We start from the raw sequence: 12,005 nt of genomic DNA on the forward strand, positions 1-12,005 counted from the left end.
CAAATTGCTGAGATTGTGTTTTTGGACATATTTACTTCTACTGTGCTATATTTGAAAGCATTCTTTTGATTTAAGTTTGCAACAGTTCTCCGCTGCTCTTGGCAGTAATGGACTTAACCATGGCAGTAATGGATCTGCATCAGGGTAGCAGTGGCTGGAGGCTTAAGAGAAAACACCCATAAAGCCTACAGCTTCTGTGCTGTCTGCAGTAGCAGGGTTTAGTGGAAGTTAAATTAACTTGAGGTAAAAATCCAGTTGGTCTTTTATGTCAGTCGACGTGAAGCCAAGCTGTAGGCCTGGTGCAGCACTAGGTGCTAGTGAAGTTGTGTGGGTCATTTGCTCCTGCAGAACACACAAAAGTTGCCCCCTCTGTAAGTTGCTGATGTCCCATTTCAAAATACCAATGCAGCTGTAAGTATTCAGAGTACCTAAATTTTCTTCTTTAATCTGTGAAATTTTTGCAGAATAAAATAATGTACTTTGTAATTATAAATTGCTGGTATCCTGGTGAATGTGGCTTGTTCCTGGATAAAGTACGCCAGAGCACTGTAGTTAAATCACATTGTTACAGATTGTAGCATTAAAGAATATGGGGAATTTGCAGAATTGGTGTTTTGTTGGCCGCATCTTCTTGACAGCATACTTAATCACTTTTCAGTGTTAAATGTGGTAATTCCAGCACCACTGATTTCAGTACTGTGTAAGCAAAAATTAAATAGAAAAAGCGAAGAGATCAGAACTCCATTAGCATTGTCTGCCAGGCTACAGAAAATAGGTTTGGGTTTGGAGAGGAGATTTATAGCTGAATTAATAGCCTTGATGTCGACTGGATTTAAATCTGTTTGTGGGTGTATCCATGGAACCAAACTACTGTTCAAATCATCTGGAAGAAAAACAGATTTTGATTTCAAGTGGTACAGCATGAAATGTCACATGTTTTAGTAGCATCCTGGAATAGTAGTCTCTGAGTGTGGGGAGAGAGTATCTATTTAGATGTCATTAAGCATGGTGACTAACAGATCAAAAGGGACTGTGAAGACATGCAGCCGACAAGCTGGGGTACACAATTTGCAGAACATCCCTGAGTACTTCACTGCAGCAGGCTCACAGCTTCCCTCCCAGTAACACCTTATGTGTAGCTTTGACTTAAAAGTCTGTAAAGGATGAGGAATTCATTGTGGTGATGGTAATTATCCTCACTGCTAATAGTTACAATGTAGGAGTGTAATTTTTGCATCCTTAGCTTCCAATAGCTGCATCTCAGTGGGAATAATTGGGGTTTTTTTCTACTAGGTTTAAAAATGTCTGCCATCTGAAATTCATTCTGTGTGTAGGTGGTCGCAAACCCCCGAGGAATTACCTTCTAGTTCTGGAGGGCAGTGCAATTCTTTAACAGTGCAGAGGCAAGTCAGCTGACACCACTTAGGTATGCTTTCATAGAATGCCTGGATCAAGGAATAGAGTTCAATGAAAGAAAAACATTTGGGGAGTTGGAATTCGAATTATGGTTTTCAGTTACTTAGTGCTGATGAGAAATGTAGTAACCTTTGTGATGTTCACTGTGCTTTCCTGCAGGGCAGCAAAGGACACTACAGATACCACTGGCAGAGCCACAATGTCAAGCACAGTGGAGTGGATGATATGGTCCTGCTTTCCAAAATATCTGAGGATTCCATAGTGGAGAACCTGAAGAAACGATACATGGATGACTATATTTTTGTATCCTTTGTTGGTTTTGTGGAGCCTTCTATACCTCCAAAATTATAATGCTTTCAAAATTGCATTTCTTCTGTGACATAGCCCTATTTACAGCTTATTCTGGAATTGCTAATACTCTGAATCATGGGATGATGGAAACAGGTAAATATGTCAACATCGGTACATCTTCAGTGTTCTCACTTAATTTTTTTCTATGATTAATGAAAATGTGAAAATTTAAATACTGGAACCTGCAACCTAACAGGAAGAACAGACTCCAGTACCCAAGGCTTGCTTTTAAAAAAAAAAATCATATGAAAGCAATTCCTTAATATAAGAATAGTCACTATTTCATTTTCAGCTTTTACAATGTAACATGAGCTGCAGTAATGAATTTGGTAAATTCTAGTCAGTGATGATGTACTAGAAAGCTATGCAGTTCCTTCTGCTTTAGCCAGGTTTTCATACTTCCTAGTTGTATCTGGAGAATAATTTCATTGAAGAGCTTAACATATTTTAGCAGAAAGGGGAAGAAATATAAGATCTCCTAGCTGTTTCCATATATTCTTGACAGATGGTCAAGAGCTATACATAGCTGCTCAATTTAGCAAGGAGCTGATAGAGCAAAGTTCATGTTGCAGTTGTTTCCATCACGAACTGCAGAGGTTTCTAATCTGTGTGTGAACATGGGTTTGGACCCTCTGGTGGCTGAAGTACCACACTATTATTAAAACTATTATAGGAGCATGATGAAGTATTTGCCTGACTCTAGTACAAGAACAATCTGTAGAATCCTTCCTGGTGGTAGCACACGTGCTTTTGGCCTGTGGAGCGCTGCATGTTCCTTGCAGTGTGTGCACAGAGACTTCAGTGTGTGCAGAAGAAAGTTTTTTGCTTTTTCTTTATTTTGAAAACAGTGAGATTAACATGGAGATGATCTTTCTACTGAAGACGGGAGTAAGAGCATTTTCCAGGGGAACTCGTGGTCATATTGAGGGATCAGTCTTCCCTTATGTAGGGAGAAAGACTCCTTTTGCAGTTCTGTGAAGGCTTTTCATTCAGAGATGGAGATCATCTCTTGAATATTTGAATTGTTTGCATGTCCACCCATGAATGAACATTTTTCAGTGCTACATTGTACAGAGATGACAGAATCATCCCAGAAAATGCTGGTATTGTTTACCAACAGAAAACTGTCACTTCGAGTGTTTATACTGACACAATGAGTAATTGATCTATTATATCCAAGACCCAGATGTTGTCACTTGTTTTGAATAAAATTAAAAATGTATAAAGAAAGCATTACAAATTAGTATTACAGAAATTATGTTAATGGAGTTGTAGTTCTTTAACATTCTGTGCCTTGGCACCACAGTAGGAGATTCCTACATAGGACGATCCAGCAGGATAGATTTGTTAATTTTCCTACTTTGTACAGAAAGCTTAGATAGCAAGTTTGCCTGTGAACAATTCCAGATTGTTAATGAAACCTACAGTACATTTTGAACACACAGACATAGGCTCATTGCTAACTCCCAGCTCAATGAAAAGTGATATTGATACCTGTGAGCTACTGTCAGGTGCTTCCTATGTGTACACTGCAGCTGCAGTTCCAAAGGTTTATGAAGTATTTGTAATGCAGAGCATGTGCGGCTGAATGCAGAATGATGAAATACTATATTAAAAACATTGCAAAAAATCTAATAATGGCTTGAAATTGAGTGTAGTGGTACAGAGCAGCCAGCAGGAGAGGACTCTGAGGGACTGTTAATAGTTCCACCCGTAAAGTAACACCACAGACTGAATTACCCAGCTCCCCCAGCACCCCCCAGTGCATGCAGCTCAGCAGTTGTCTAATTTAGCTCAGCAGTGGCTGTTTCCACCCGGCTCTGCTTGCTCAGCACTGTCCTGTGAGATCAGAATGTGTCACTGCACTGTATTCTGAAAAGGTCAAACCAATATTTTCTAATGCTGACAATATGACCTCTTCAGTTAGAAAGGACTGAAACCAGTTCAAATGGGCCATTTTCTTTCTGTATTTTTATTCAAGGTGTGTCATGTTTTGGCATTTAATACATGGTTCTGTACTTAGATTATTCTAAAATAAGATAACACAGAAACATTCCAATTGAATGCTATGTTTATATTCTTGTAAGCCTGCTAATTTAATTTTCATTAACAATTGTAAGCTGTGGTGGTTTTTACTATTATTTGAAGTATTATGTAAAGCTTTGTTGTTAGTAGTAAGATGATACTTTATGAAACTGTTGTTACCTTAACTTCTTTTGAATGCAGACATACATTGGCTCTGTACTTATCTCTGTGAATCCTTTCAAGCAAATGCCATATTTTGGGGAAAAGGAAATTGAAATGTACCAAGGAGCAGTAAGTAAAGCAGTCTAAAATATTGTGCAGTATTCAGGGGCTTGCAAATATTATTCTGCACAGTTTAACTCTGGGAAGCATTTGTTTCTGGATTTGATAGCATTATGCTGGCCTGGGAAAACTTGGCAGATAGTCATTGCCATAGAAATGAGTATTCAGATTGAACTCCCTGCAATGAAAGATCAGTATTTCAAGAAAATACTTGTATTGATTAGTTCTAATCCATATTATGTATCTCTCCTTGACATGTCCCTGCTCCTGCAAAGGCAGGTTTTTAAGTTGTCATATGCACGAAATGGCCATTAGTGAATTTGGAGACTGTGATTTCAGAACTCTCTAACTGGACAAGAACAATAAAAAAGTGAGGTGCCAAAATCAGATGCCACTTTTGAAAATACAGCTTGAAGAATGAGTTAGCACAGACACATTAGGGTCTTAAAATTCAATTTCCTACTTGAGTTGAGCATGTCCACTCAGGACAGCTGTTGGGTTTGGATGGCCCAGTGGATGAAAATGGGACCTGAGGCACCAGGCTCTGAGTGCTGCTGGGGGAGAGCATTGTTAGCACATGACTACTGGTGGGATAGGCTTAAATTGTGTGTTTCCTTTGCACAAATCATACATTTCCAGCAGAAGCCATTTTTAGAATAGGGTATTTCTAGGAGAAAATTATGGATGAGAGAAAGTTCACTAGCAAAGTCTAGAGACTTTAGTTTGTTTTTATTAAATGCACCAAAGAATTCTTGGGGAAAATTCACTATAAAGTGCTATTTGGAATTATTTTTTCCAGAGAAACATATCTTCCAATTGAAATACAAATTTATTTTGCTCTTTCCTAATTTTTTAATGCTGTCTTGAAAAATTATTCTTTATTTCCCCTCCTAGGCACAGTATGAAAACCCACCACATATTTATGCTGTTGCAGACAGCATGTACAGAAACATGATTATTGACAGAGAAAATCAGTGTGTCATTATTAGGTAAGAAAAAGATTGGTAAAAACTATTTTATCTTCTTACAGTGTTTTAACTTGAAGAAGCAGAAAAGTTGATTATATCCTGAAAAATCTTCTGCCCACATTAACATTTTCGGATCTTCTGGGATAGCTAAGTATTTTCTGGCCCTCCTTTTTGTTTTCCAGTAAAATCCTGATGATAGCTTAACCACAAGAAATCTCTTACTCACACAGCCAGCTTCTTGTCCAATACCAGAATTACAACAGCTTGAATGACTACATGAGGGGGCTGGATTAACAGCTGTACAACCAGTACTGTTAAATCCAGCAATCCCACGTGGACTACATTTATCATGGTCTTTTGTTCCTGTTGGAATTCTGCTTGGATTCACTCAGAGACAGAAGGCAAGAGGTGCAGGGAAATTAATTTTATCTTCACTGTTAATCTATTTTAATAAGTGATGGAATTCACTGTAGAATTATTACTAAATTTTTTTAATGACGGGCATTATTTAAGTGACAGTCAAAGTGAATTTTGGGACCAGAGTTATGCTTTGTTCTCAGCTGTGGGGTTTCTAGCTGGTGTGTGATAAAGGAAGATGTGTGGAGAGCAAGAATTGCAGGACCCTGCAGCTGGGGCCTCTGTCCCTTTGGACAGGGCTGCTGGGGAGGTGCAGTGCAGAGCACCTGGAGCTGCCCTTTGCATGTCCCCAGAGCAGGGTGGGGCCTCCCAGGGCTGTGCAGGGATTTTACACCTGGGAAGGCCAAGCAGGTGGTAACAGTTTGCTGGATCCAAGGAGGGTCTTCCTGCTCCTGGACCCCTGGGATATATAGGAAATAAAAAGCCCAGAGCTCTCCTGCCTGTCACTGGGATGGCTGAATTGTTCTCTGAGCTCAGTCCTTGTCTTTGGAGAGCTGATACCTATTGCTCTGCTGAAGTTTATTAGATACATGCAGTCTAAATTGAGGCCTGTTACGAATGGCTAAAATTGGGATTTTGCTTTTGGCATAAAGTAACATCCCAGAGAGTGGGATGTTTCACATGAAGCTAAATTTATAGTGAAAATCTTTGAGCTCTTGTGGGTTGTGAATAAAAACCCTACTTTTTGATCCTGTGCTATGCCTCACAGTGCAATGCATGGAGAGAGTCACATTGAGAGAGTTCTGAGATGCAGATCTGAGATACAAATTTAAGGCTTTAATTTGATGTGAGTGTTCTTGTAGTTGAAGGGTAGATGATGTACTTGAATGCTCTTAGGAGTGTGCATTTTGTATGTGCAGAGTGAAACTTCTCTCAGCCTGTGCAAAGCCTATTCAAAGTCTGCAGGTGTTAATTGAAATCTAGTGCAAAACTGAAACAAGAAGGATCATGTTTGCTAGGGACATTTCAGAGACTTTTTTTTCTGCAGTTCTCTGAAATTCTGGATTAGGTGGCAACCAAAAATGATCTGTTTTCATATGATGATACTAATTTAAAAAGAAAAACTGTTACCAAACAACCTTTCCAAGGCCAGGGAAGGCTTTTTCATTAGCTGAGAATTCCAGCATATTTGAATATGTGTTAAGAATGTTACAAATGCACACGTCTAATCCCAGCTGAGCTGCTTTGCATGGCTGCTGCAGAGTAAATAAACGAGATTATTCATGGGCTGCCTCTGGGCTGGGCTGAGTCCAGGAGCAGGGTGTGCTTAGGTGGGAAGAGGGAGCAGCGACCCCAGGTCTTCCCTGGCTCTGTGTGCATGGGCAGCAGTGCAGAGGAGGTTCACTCACAGGGGTAACACGGCTACACTGGAATTTATTTCTCATTCAGTTTGTTTTACTGAGGCATGATATTTAATTTAGACCTTTCTTGAAATAAGCTCGTTGGTGGCAATTAAAACAGACTGTTGGCATTTCTGCCCCATGTGGCATGGCAGCCCTTCAAGACTTTCAACAAGGAGTTGTCCAGTCAAGATTTTAATTATGAAGAATTGTCTCTTGTGCCTTTAATTCCTTTTGGGCAATCAATGTCCTTTAATTGAGAGAGTGGAGGCTATGATTAGTATTTTTCTATTATGTAGCAATAAATGCATTTCTTCAGAGTGTTGTTAAGGTTTTACCTTTCTGTAAAGCTGAAGACTTTATTTCCACTTTGATTCTGTGATTCCTGCCAGGAGATGTTGTCGTTGCCTTGAAGCAGTTTTTCTTGTTTGTAGTTTTAGTTTACATTTGCCATTTGTGTGGCAACATTTGAGTCCAGGAAAGCAATGTATGATGACTGCAGATCTGAAAAGACAATACATCTTACACACTACAAATAGGACTTAATGGAAAGATCATTTACCACCCAAACTGCTTTTAGTGAACAGCTCAAGTCTATCTTAAATCTATTAAGTTCAAAATTCAATATGAGATTTCTAGTCAGCTTCTATATCTCAGCTTTCCAGAAGACTCAAATGTCTGATCATTCTGGAGCGAACCTGACTGGAAATACAGCTGAATTTTATTGAGAAAGTGGTAGAAACATAAGTCTAACAATGTAAGGTAGTTTAGGTCAAAGCTCTGATTCAGAAGAGAAAAATATTTCACTGAAATCATGCTACTGAGCATTCTCTGAGCATAATTGCAGAAAGTAAATTTTCCATGTAAACAAACTAAAGAACTTATCCAAATACATCAGAGTATTTTACATATACAGTGTTCTTTACTGGCAGATCCAAGAATTCTTTATAAATATTTGGTATTAAAATTTCTACATTGTTCTGGCAATGTAGATAAGCATCACTTGTATTGTTCTACAGCCATGGATACCATATTAAATGTCATCACTCCAAAAATTAATTTTAGAGAGAAGGATGATGCTGTGTATTGGATCTTGCTTCTCTAATTACTGATTGTTTCCTCTGGGAAGGAAGCAAGGAGCAAAAGCATTTCCTTCTGTGTTTGTAGTCTTACTCTGATTTCAGCTAAGTATTAACTGACTTTGTGGAAGAAAATATCGTTTTTCTGAAGTGGCAAATAGTGCTAGAAGAAACAATATATCTTTCGAAGCATTATAATTTTTGGTAGTGATTGAGGCTATGTGCTAGTTTAATTTTTAGCAAGAAAAGTCTCTGAGAAAATTGTCACACACAGAGTCCACTTCAAGCCATTTTAAGAACTTTTTCAAGCTCTAAAAACCTCCATACTTCCAGCACACTTCAAACTACCAAGTTAGATGATTCTTACATCTTCTTAAAGTAGTGTTAATAGCAGCAGAGCAGTAAGATTTATGGGTAGCAGCTGCATGAGAACCATTTGGCAGGAATGCCACAATTTCCCTGAATACCTGAGTTTTACTGGGGGCAGGATACCATCCCATCAGATAAAGCTACATAGGTTCATAAATAATGCATCTTCTTGTTTTAGTCTTGTTTAATTGGAGCAATTTGCTGGTCTTTGATCAATAAAAGCCTAAAGCTGAAAAACATTGTATGCATGCATAAATCTAAAGAAACTCTGGAAGACAGTCTTTTGGCCAAATTAATTTCCTGGAAAGGACCACTTACATTGAAACAGAGGCTAACAATAAAGCTTATTGCTCCAGGGCAGTCCTGTGGCACACACTGTGGAGTGAAAAATACAAGCCACACTTAATTTGGGCAAGGAAAAGGATAATGGATACAGTGAAGAAAAATCTTACAGAAACGTGTTATATTTTTACTGTGTGATAAATAATACCAGATCAGATTTATTCAGTGTTTGGCCCTGGATCCTCCCCTGTACTCATCTGAAAACCGCAATTTGTAAGCTCAGATGATTCAGGTTCAGGTGGTTTGTCTGGTTTTACAACAGGAAGAACAAATTTACTGCCAACAGATTTTGAAGAAATGTTATTTTAATTATTGAGCTATTCATGATTTGAACTTCTAAAAGCAGTTTGCCATTCATCCAAGTCTGTCCCTGTGAATGTAATAGATATGCATAATACAGGCTTTCTTGGTTGTTAGGAAAAGGTGACTCAGAATAATAATAATAATCATGGTCTGTGCTCCACAGATGGATGCTCAATAAGTACTTTTTCACCCGTGCAGGTTTTCTGTTTGATCTGTAAAGCTGTAGTCAAGAGAAGACAAGAGCATGAAAACATTTCTGGGAAAATAATTTTTCAAGAGCCTTTTGGTATTTCTGTATTGTTTGGAAGCTTTAAAGATGTAAAATTACATTTGCAGCTTGGCAGTTTGGGGAGTTTTTCTAGAATTAAACCTTTAAAAATGTGTCTATTAGTCATGCTGATAAGGAGCTCTGAATTGTTCGTTCTCAGTGAGTCCCTTTCCTGTACAGGACATGCTGATGTTTCTTTGGCAGATGTGGCTAAAATTTGTGCAGGAAAAGATGTGCATTTGATCCATATCCAGGAACAAGTGGGTGCAGGATAGGAGAGTCAACAACATTCACTGAAATTATTCAGCGTTTAAACATAGCACAGATTTTCACAAAAGAGAAAACTATTTTAGCTCTTCTTGTGATATTGACCCAACATCTGTGTGTCATTCTTTTTGCTTTGGTGTAGTTGTCCTGCTCACGGGAAATGCATTAAGGTCAGAGCTGACTTGCACCGAGGTTCATGAAGTCTGGAGGAATTTTGATGAAATGAAGGGAAGAAGCTTTAAGGGATGAAGTGAAGGGAGGTTGGATTGTCTGGCATGCCGGTCTTCCTTCCCTCTTGAGAAACTTTGATTGCAAGAGGGCAAAGCTGCTGATGCTGTAAACACCATTCACCATTGAAGTGAAATATTATAAGGGAAGGAAGGAAGGAATTGTGAGAGCTAGTATGGGATATTAAGGCTTCTTGTAGCCTGTGTCAAGAGGCATAGGAACAGGAAGGTAGTTCTTCCGTCATTCAGGATGTGATTAATAATGCCTCATTATTTTATTCAGGAACGCCTAAAACAAAAAATTACTAAAACGAAGTAGGTATCTGGCATGGCATACACAACTCTTATTTTCAAATTAGTTTTTGTGTCAGGACCTGAAATCCCCCTAAATGTAGATGGGAATTGAGTCTTTAACACACACATTCTCTTTTCAGCATCTTGGTTTAAGTAGATGTATGTACTTTTCTGAGCATGGAGTCTCACAGAGGTTCTGGTGTCCATGCAAGATGGTGTATTGTATTCAGAGTTCTGTACTCACAAGCATATCCAAGTGCCATGCTACCACTCTGTATCACAGTTCTGTATTACCAGGTTACTCAGTCTGAATGTGGTGTATTTAATTGAGGTAATTCACCTTGGTTGGACAAGATGAACTTCAAATGACCCCACTGTAGAGTAACTTAAAAACTGATGTGTACATTTTTGTGTTTCTTTTTCTATAGTGGGGAAAGTGGTGCTGGAAAGACTGTAGCTGCTAAATATATCATGAGTTATATCTCCAAAATTTCAGGAGGTGGTCCTAAAGTACAGGTGAGTTGATGCACAGTAATAATGAAGCATGAGCTTAGTCTGAAGATTCCCTTGGGAGGTGGAATGACAAAGGCTGTTGGGGCAGACACTGACAGATAAGAGGCTCTTTTGACCTGGGTATCTTGAAGATGAGCAGCCAGAAACACGTGGGCCCCAAGGCAGAGAGCCCTGGGCTGGGCAGCTTTGCTCACCTGCAGAATGCTGCATGGGAGCCACAGCAGGGCCAGAATCAGCTCTGCTCCAGGTGCTGCAGCCCTTGTGCTGAATTGCATCTGCAAGACGGGTGGGCTTTGTCTTTGGTTTTTGGTTTGGTTTTGTTTTTTTTTTTAGTTAAGTGGTAAGAGGTACTTTAATTGTTCTAAACCAGATTAAGAACAATCAGTCCTTTCAGTAGATGTTTGGCTTTTTCCTCCTGTGTAGGCATTTTATTGAAAACTGACTTGGCTTTTTAGGTTTCTGTTACTTCCTTTACATTTCTGATTTGTGTGTATACATCAAAGAGGCACAGCAAAAACATCTTGTTTGATGAGGTTACCTAGGCACAATTACGGTGTGTGAAAGCTGCCTGAAAGAACAAATAGTTGCTTTTGTTAATAACTATACTGTTGGTGTCTGTTCTATCTATGAACTAAGGCTAATTGAGTAAAATAGCCATAAAAATTCCCTTGATGATACTACAGTGTCAGTCCTTCACTGACAGGCACTGGTAGGTTGGGGGCTGCTTTTACCAGTTCACTGCTGTTGAATGCTTACTCTAATTTTTGCTTTATTGCAGTCTCTAATGTTGAGAGTGTTCTTTTTGCCTAGTTTTGTGCAACAGTGACACTAGGACCATTGCAGAGAATAACTCAGTAACCAAGAGAATGATCCAGAGAGTACATTGTGTTATTTTTGCAATAAATATACTTTATATAGTAAATATTTTATTTCAAAGATTCCAGATTTTTGTAAAAAATTTTAAAAATCTCTTAGTAATCATAGAGTTGATGAGGTTGGTAGGTTGCCTTGAGCATTTATTTTGAAATAAAATTCCATCTTCTTTTCACAACCCAGCATGCATTGGGTTTTTTCCAAAGCTGATGTCTTCTTCATGTTTCAAGCTCCCAGGACCAGATGAAGAGACAATAGTAACACATTACTTTGCTTTCTAAGACAACTGGATAGCATTATCAGTAATCCCAAAACAGATTGCTGTAGCACTGGCAGATTCCTAAATTTCATGGTACTCTGACTGATTGTGGTTCCAGACCTACCCCCAGCCCCGAAAATTAAATGTTCGTGTGTAAATGTGGTCTAAAATGAGGATGATAGAAAAAACAGGCCAGTTTATCAGCTGTGTTGATTGGCAGAACAATGTACAGAAGAACCAGGTTTTAGCCTCAGGCATTTTGTTTAATTCTGTAGGATTTTCCTCAAGAATAGGAACTAAAAGCTCTGGAAGAAAAATTGTTGGATTCTATTCCTTATTATGATCGAGAAAAAATTTTACAGATGCAGGATTTCTTGCCTTTTTAATATATAATTTATATGTCATGGGTGCT

At 38.7% G+C, this 12,005-nt stretch overlaps 1 protein-coding gene across 4 annotated transcripts in view; it reads left to right on the forward strand.

The window, feature by feature from the left end:
• The window catches only part of MYO1E (myosin IE), a 75,303-nt gene that overhangs the window by 28,250 nt on the left and 35,048 nt on the right, over window positions 1–12,005 (forward strand). For 3 of the 4 annotated variants that reach the window (XM_030281029.4, XM_072934069.1, XM_072934068.1), the window contains exons 2-5: window positions 1,576–1,719; window positions 3,994–4,083; window positions 4,969–5,063; window positions 10,377–10,464. In XM_030281029.4, coding sequence (XP_030136889.4) covers window positions 1,576–1,719; window positions 3,994–4,083; window positions 4,969–5,063; window positions 10,377–10,464 — 417 coding nt within the window. Of the gene's footprint in view, window positions 1–1,575; window positions 1,720–3,993; window positions 4,084–4,968; window positions 5,064–10,376; window positions 10,465–12,005 lie in introns of those variants that run through there. The other variant, XM_072934070.1, reaches the window with a different exon arrangement.

This window comes from Taeniopygia guttata, chromosome 10, assembly GCF_048771995.1.
Source record: "Taeniopygia guttata chromosome 10, bTaeGut7.mat, whole genome shotgun sequence".
Classification (NCBI taxonomy): domain Eukaryota; kingdom Metazoa; phylum Chordata; class Aves; order Passeriformes; family Estrildidae; genus Taeniopygia; species Taeniopygia guttata.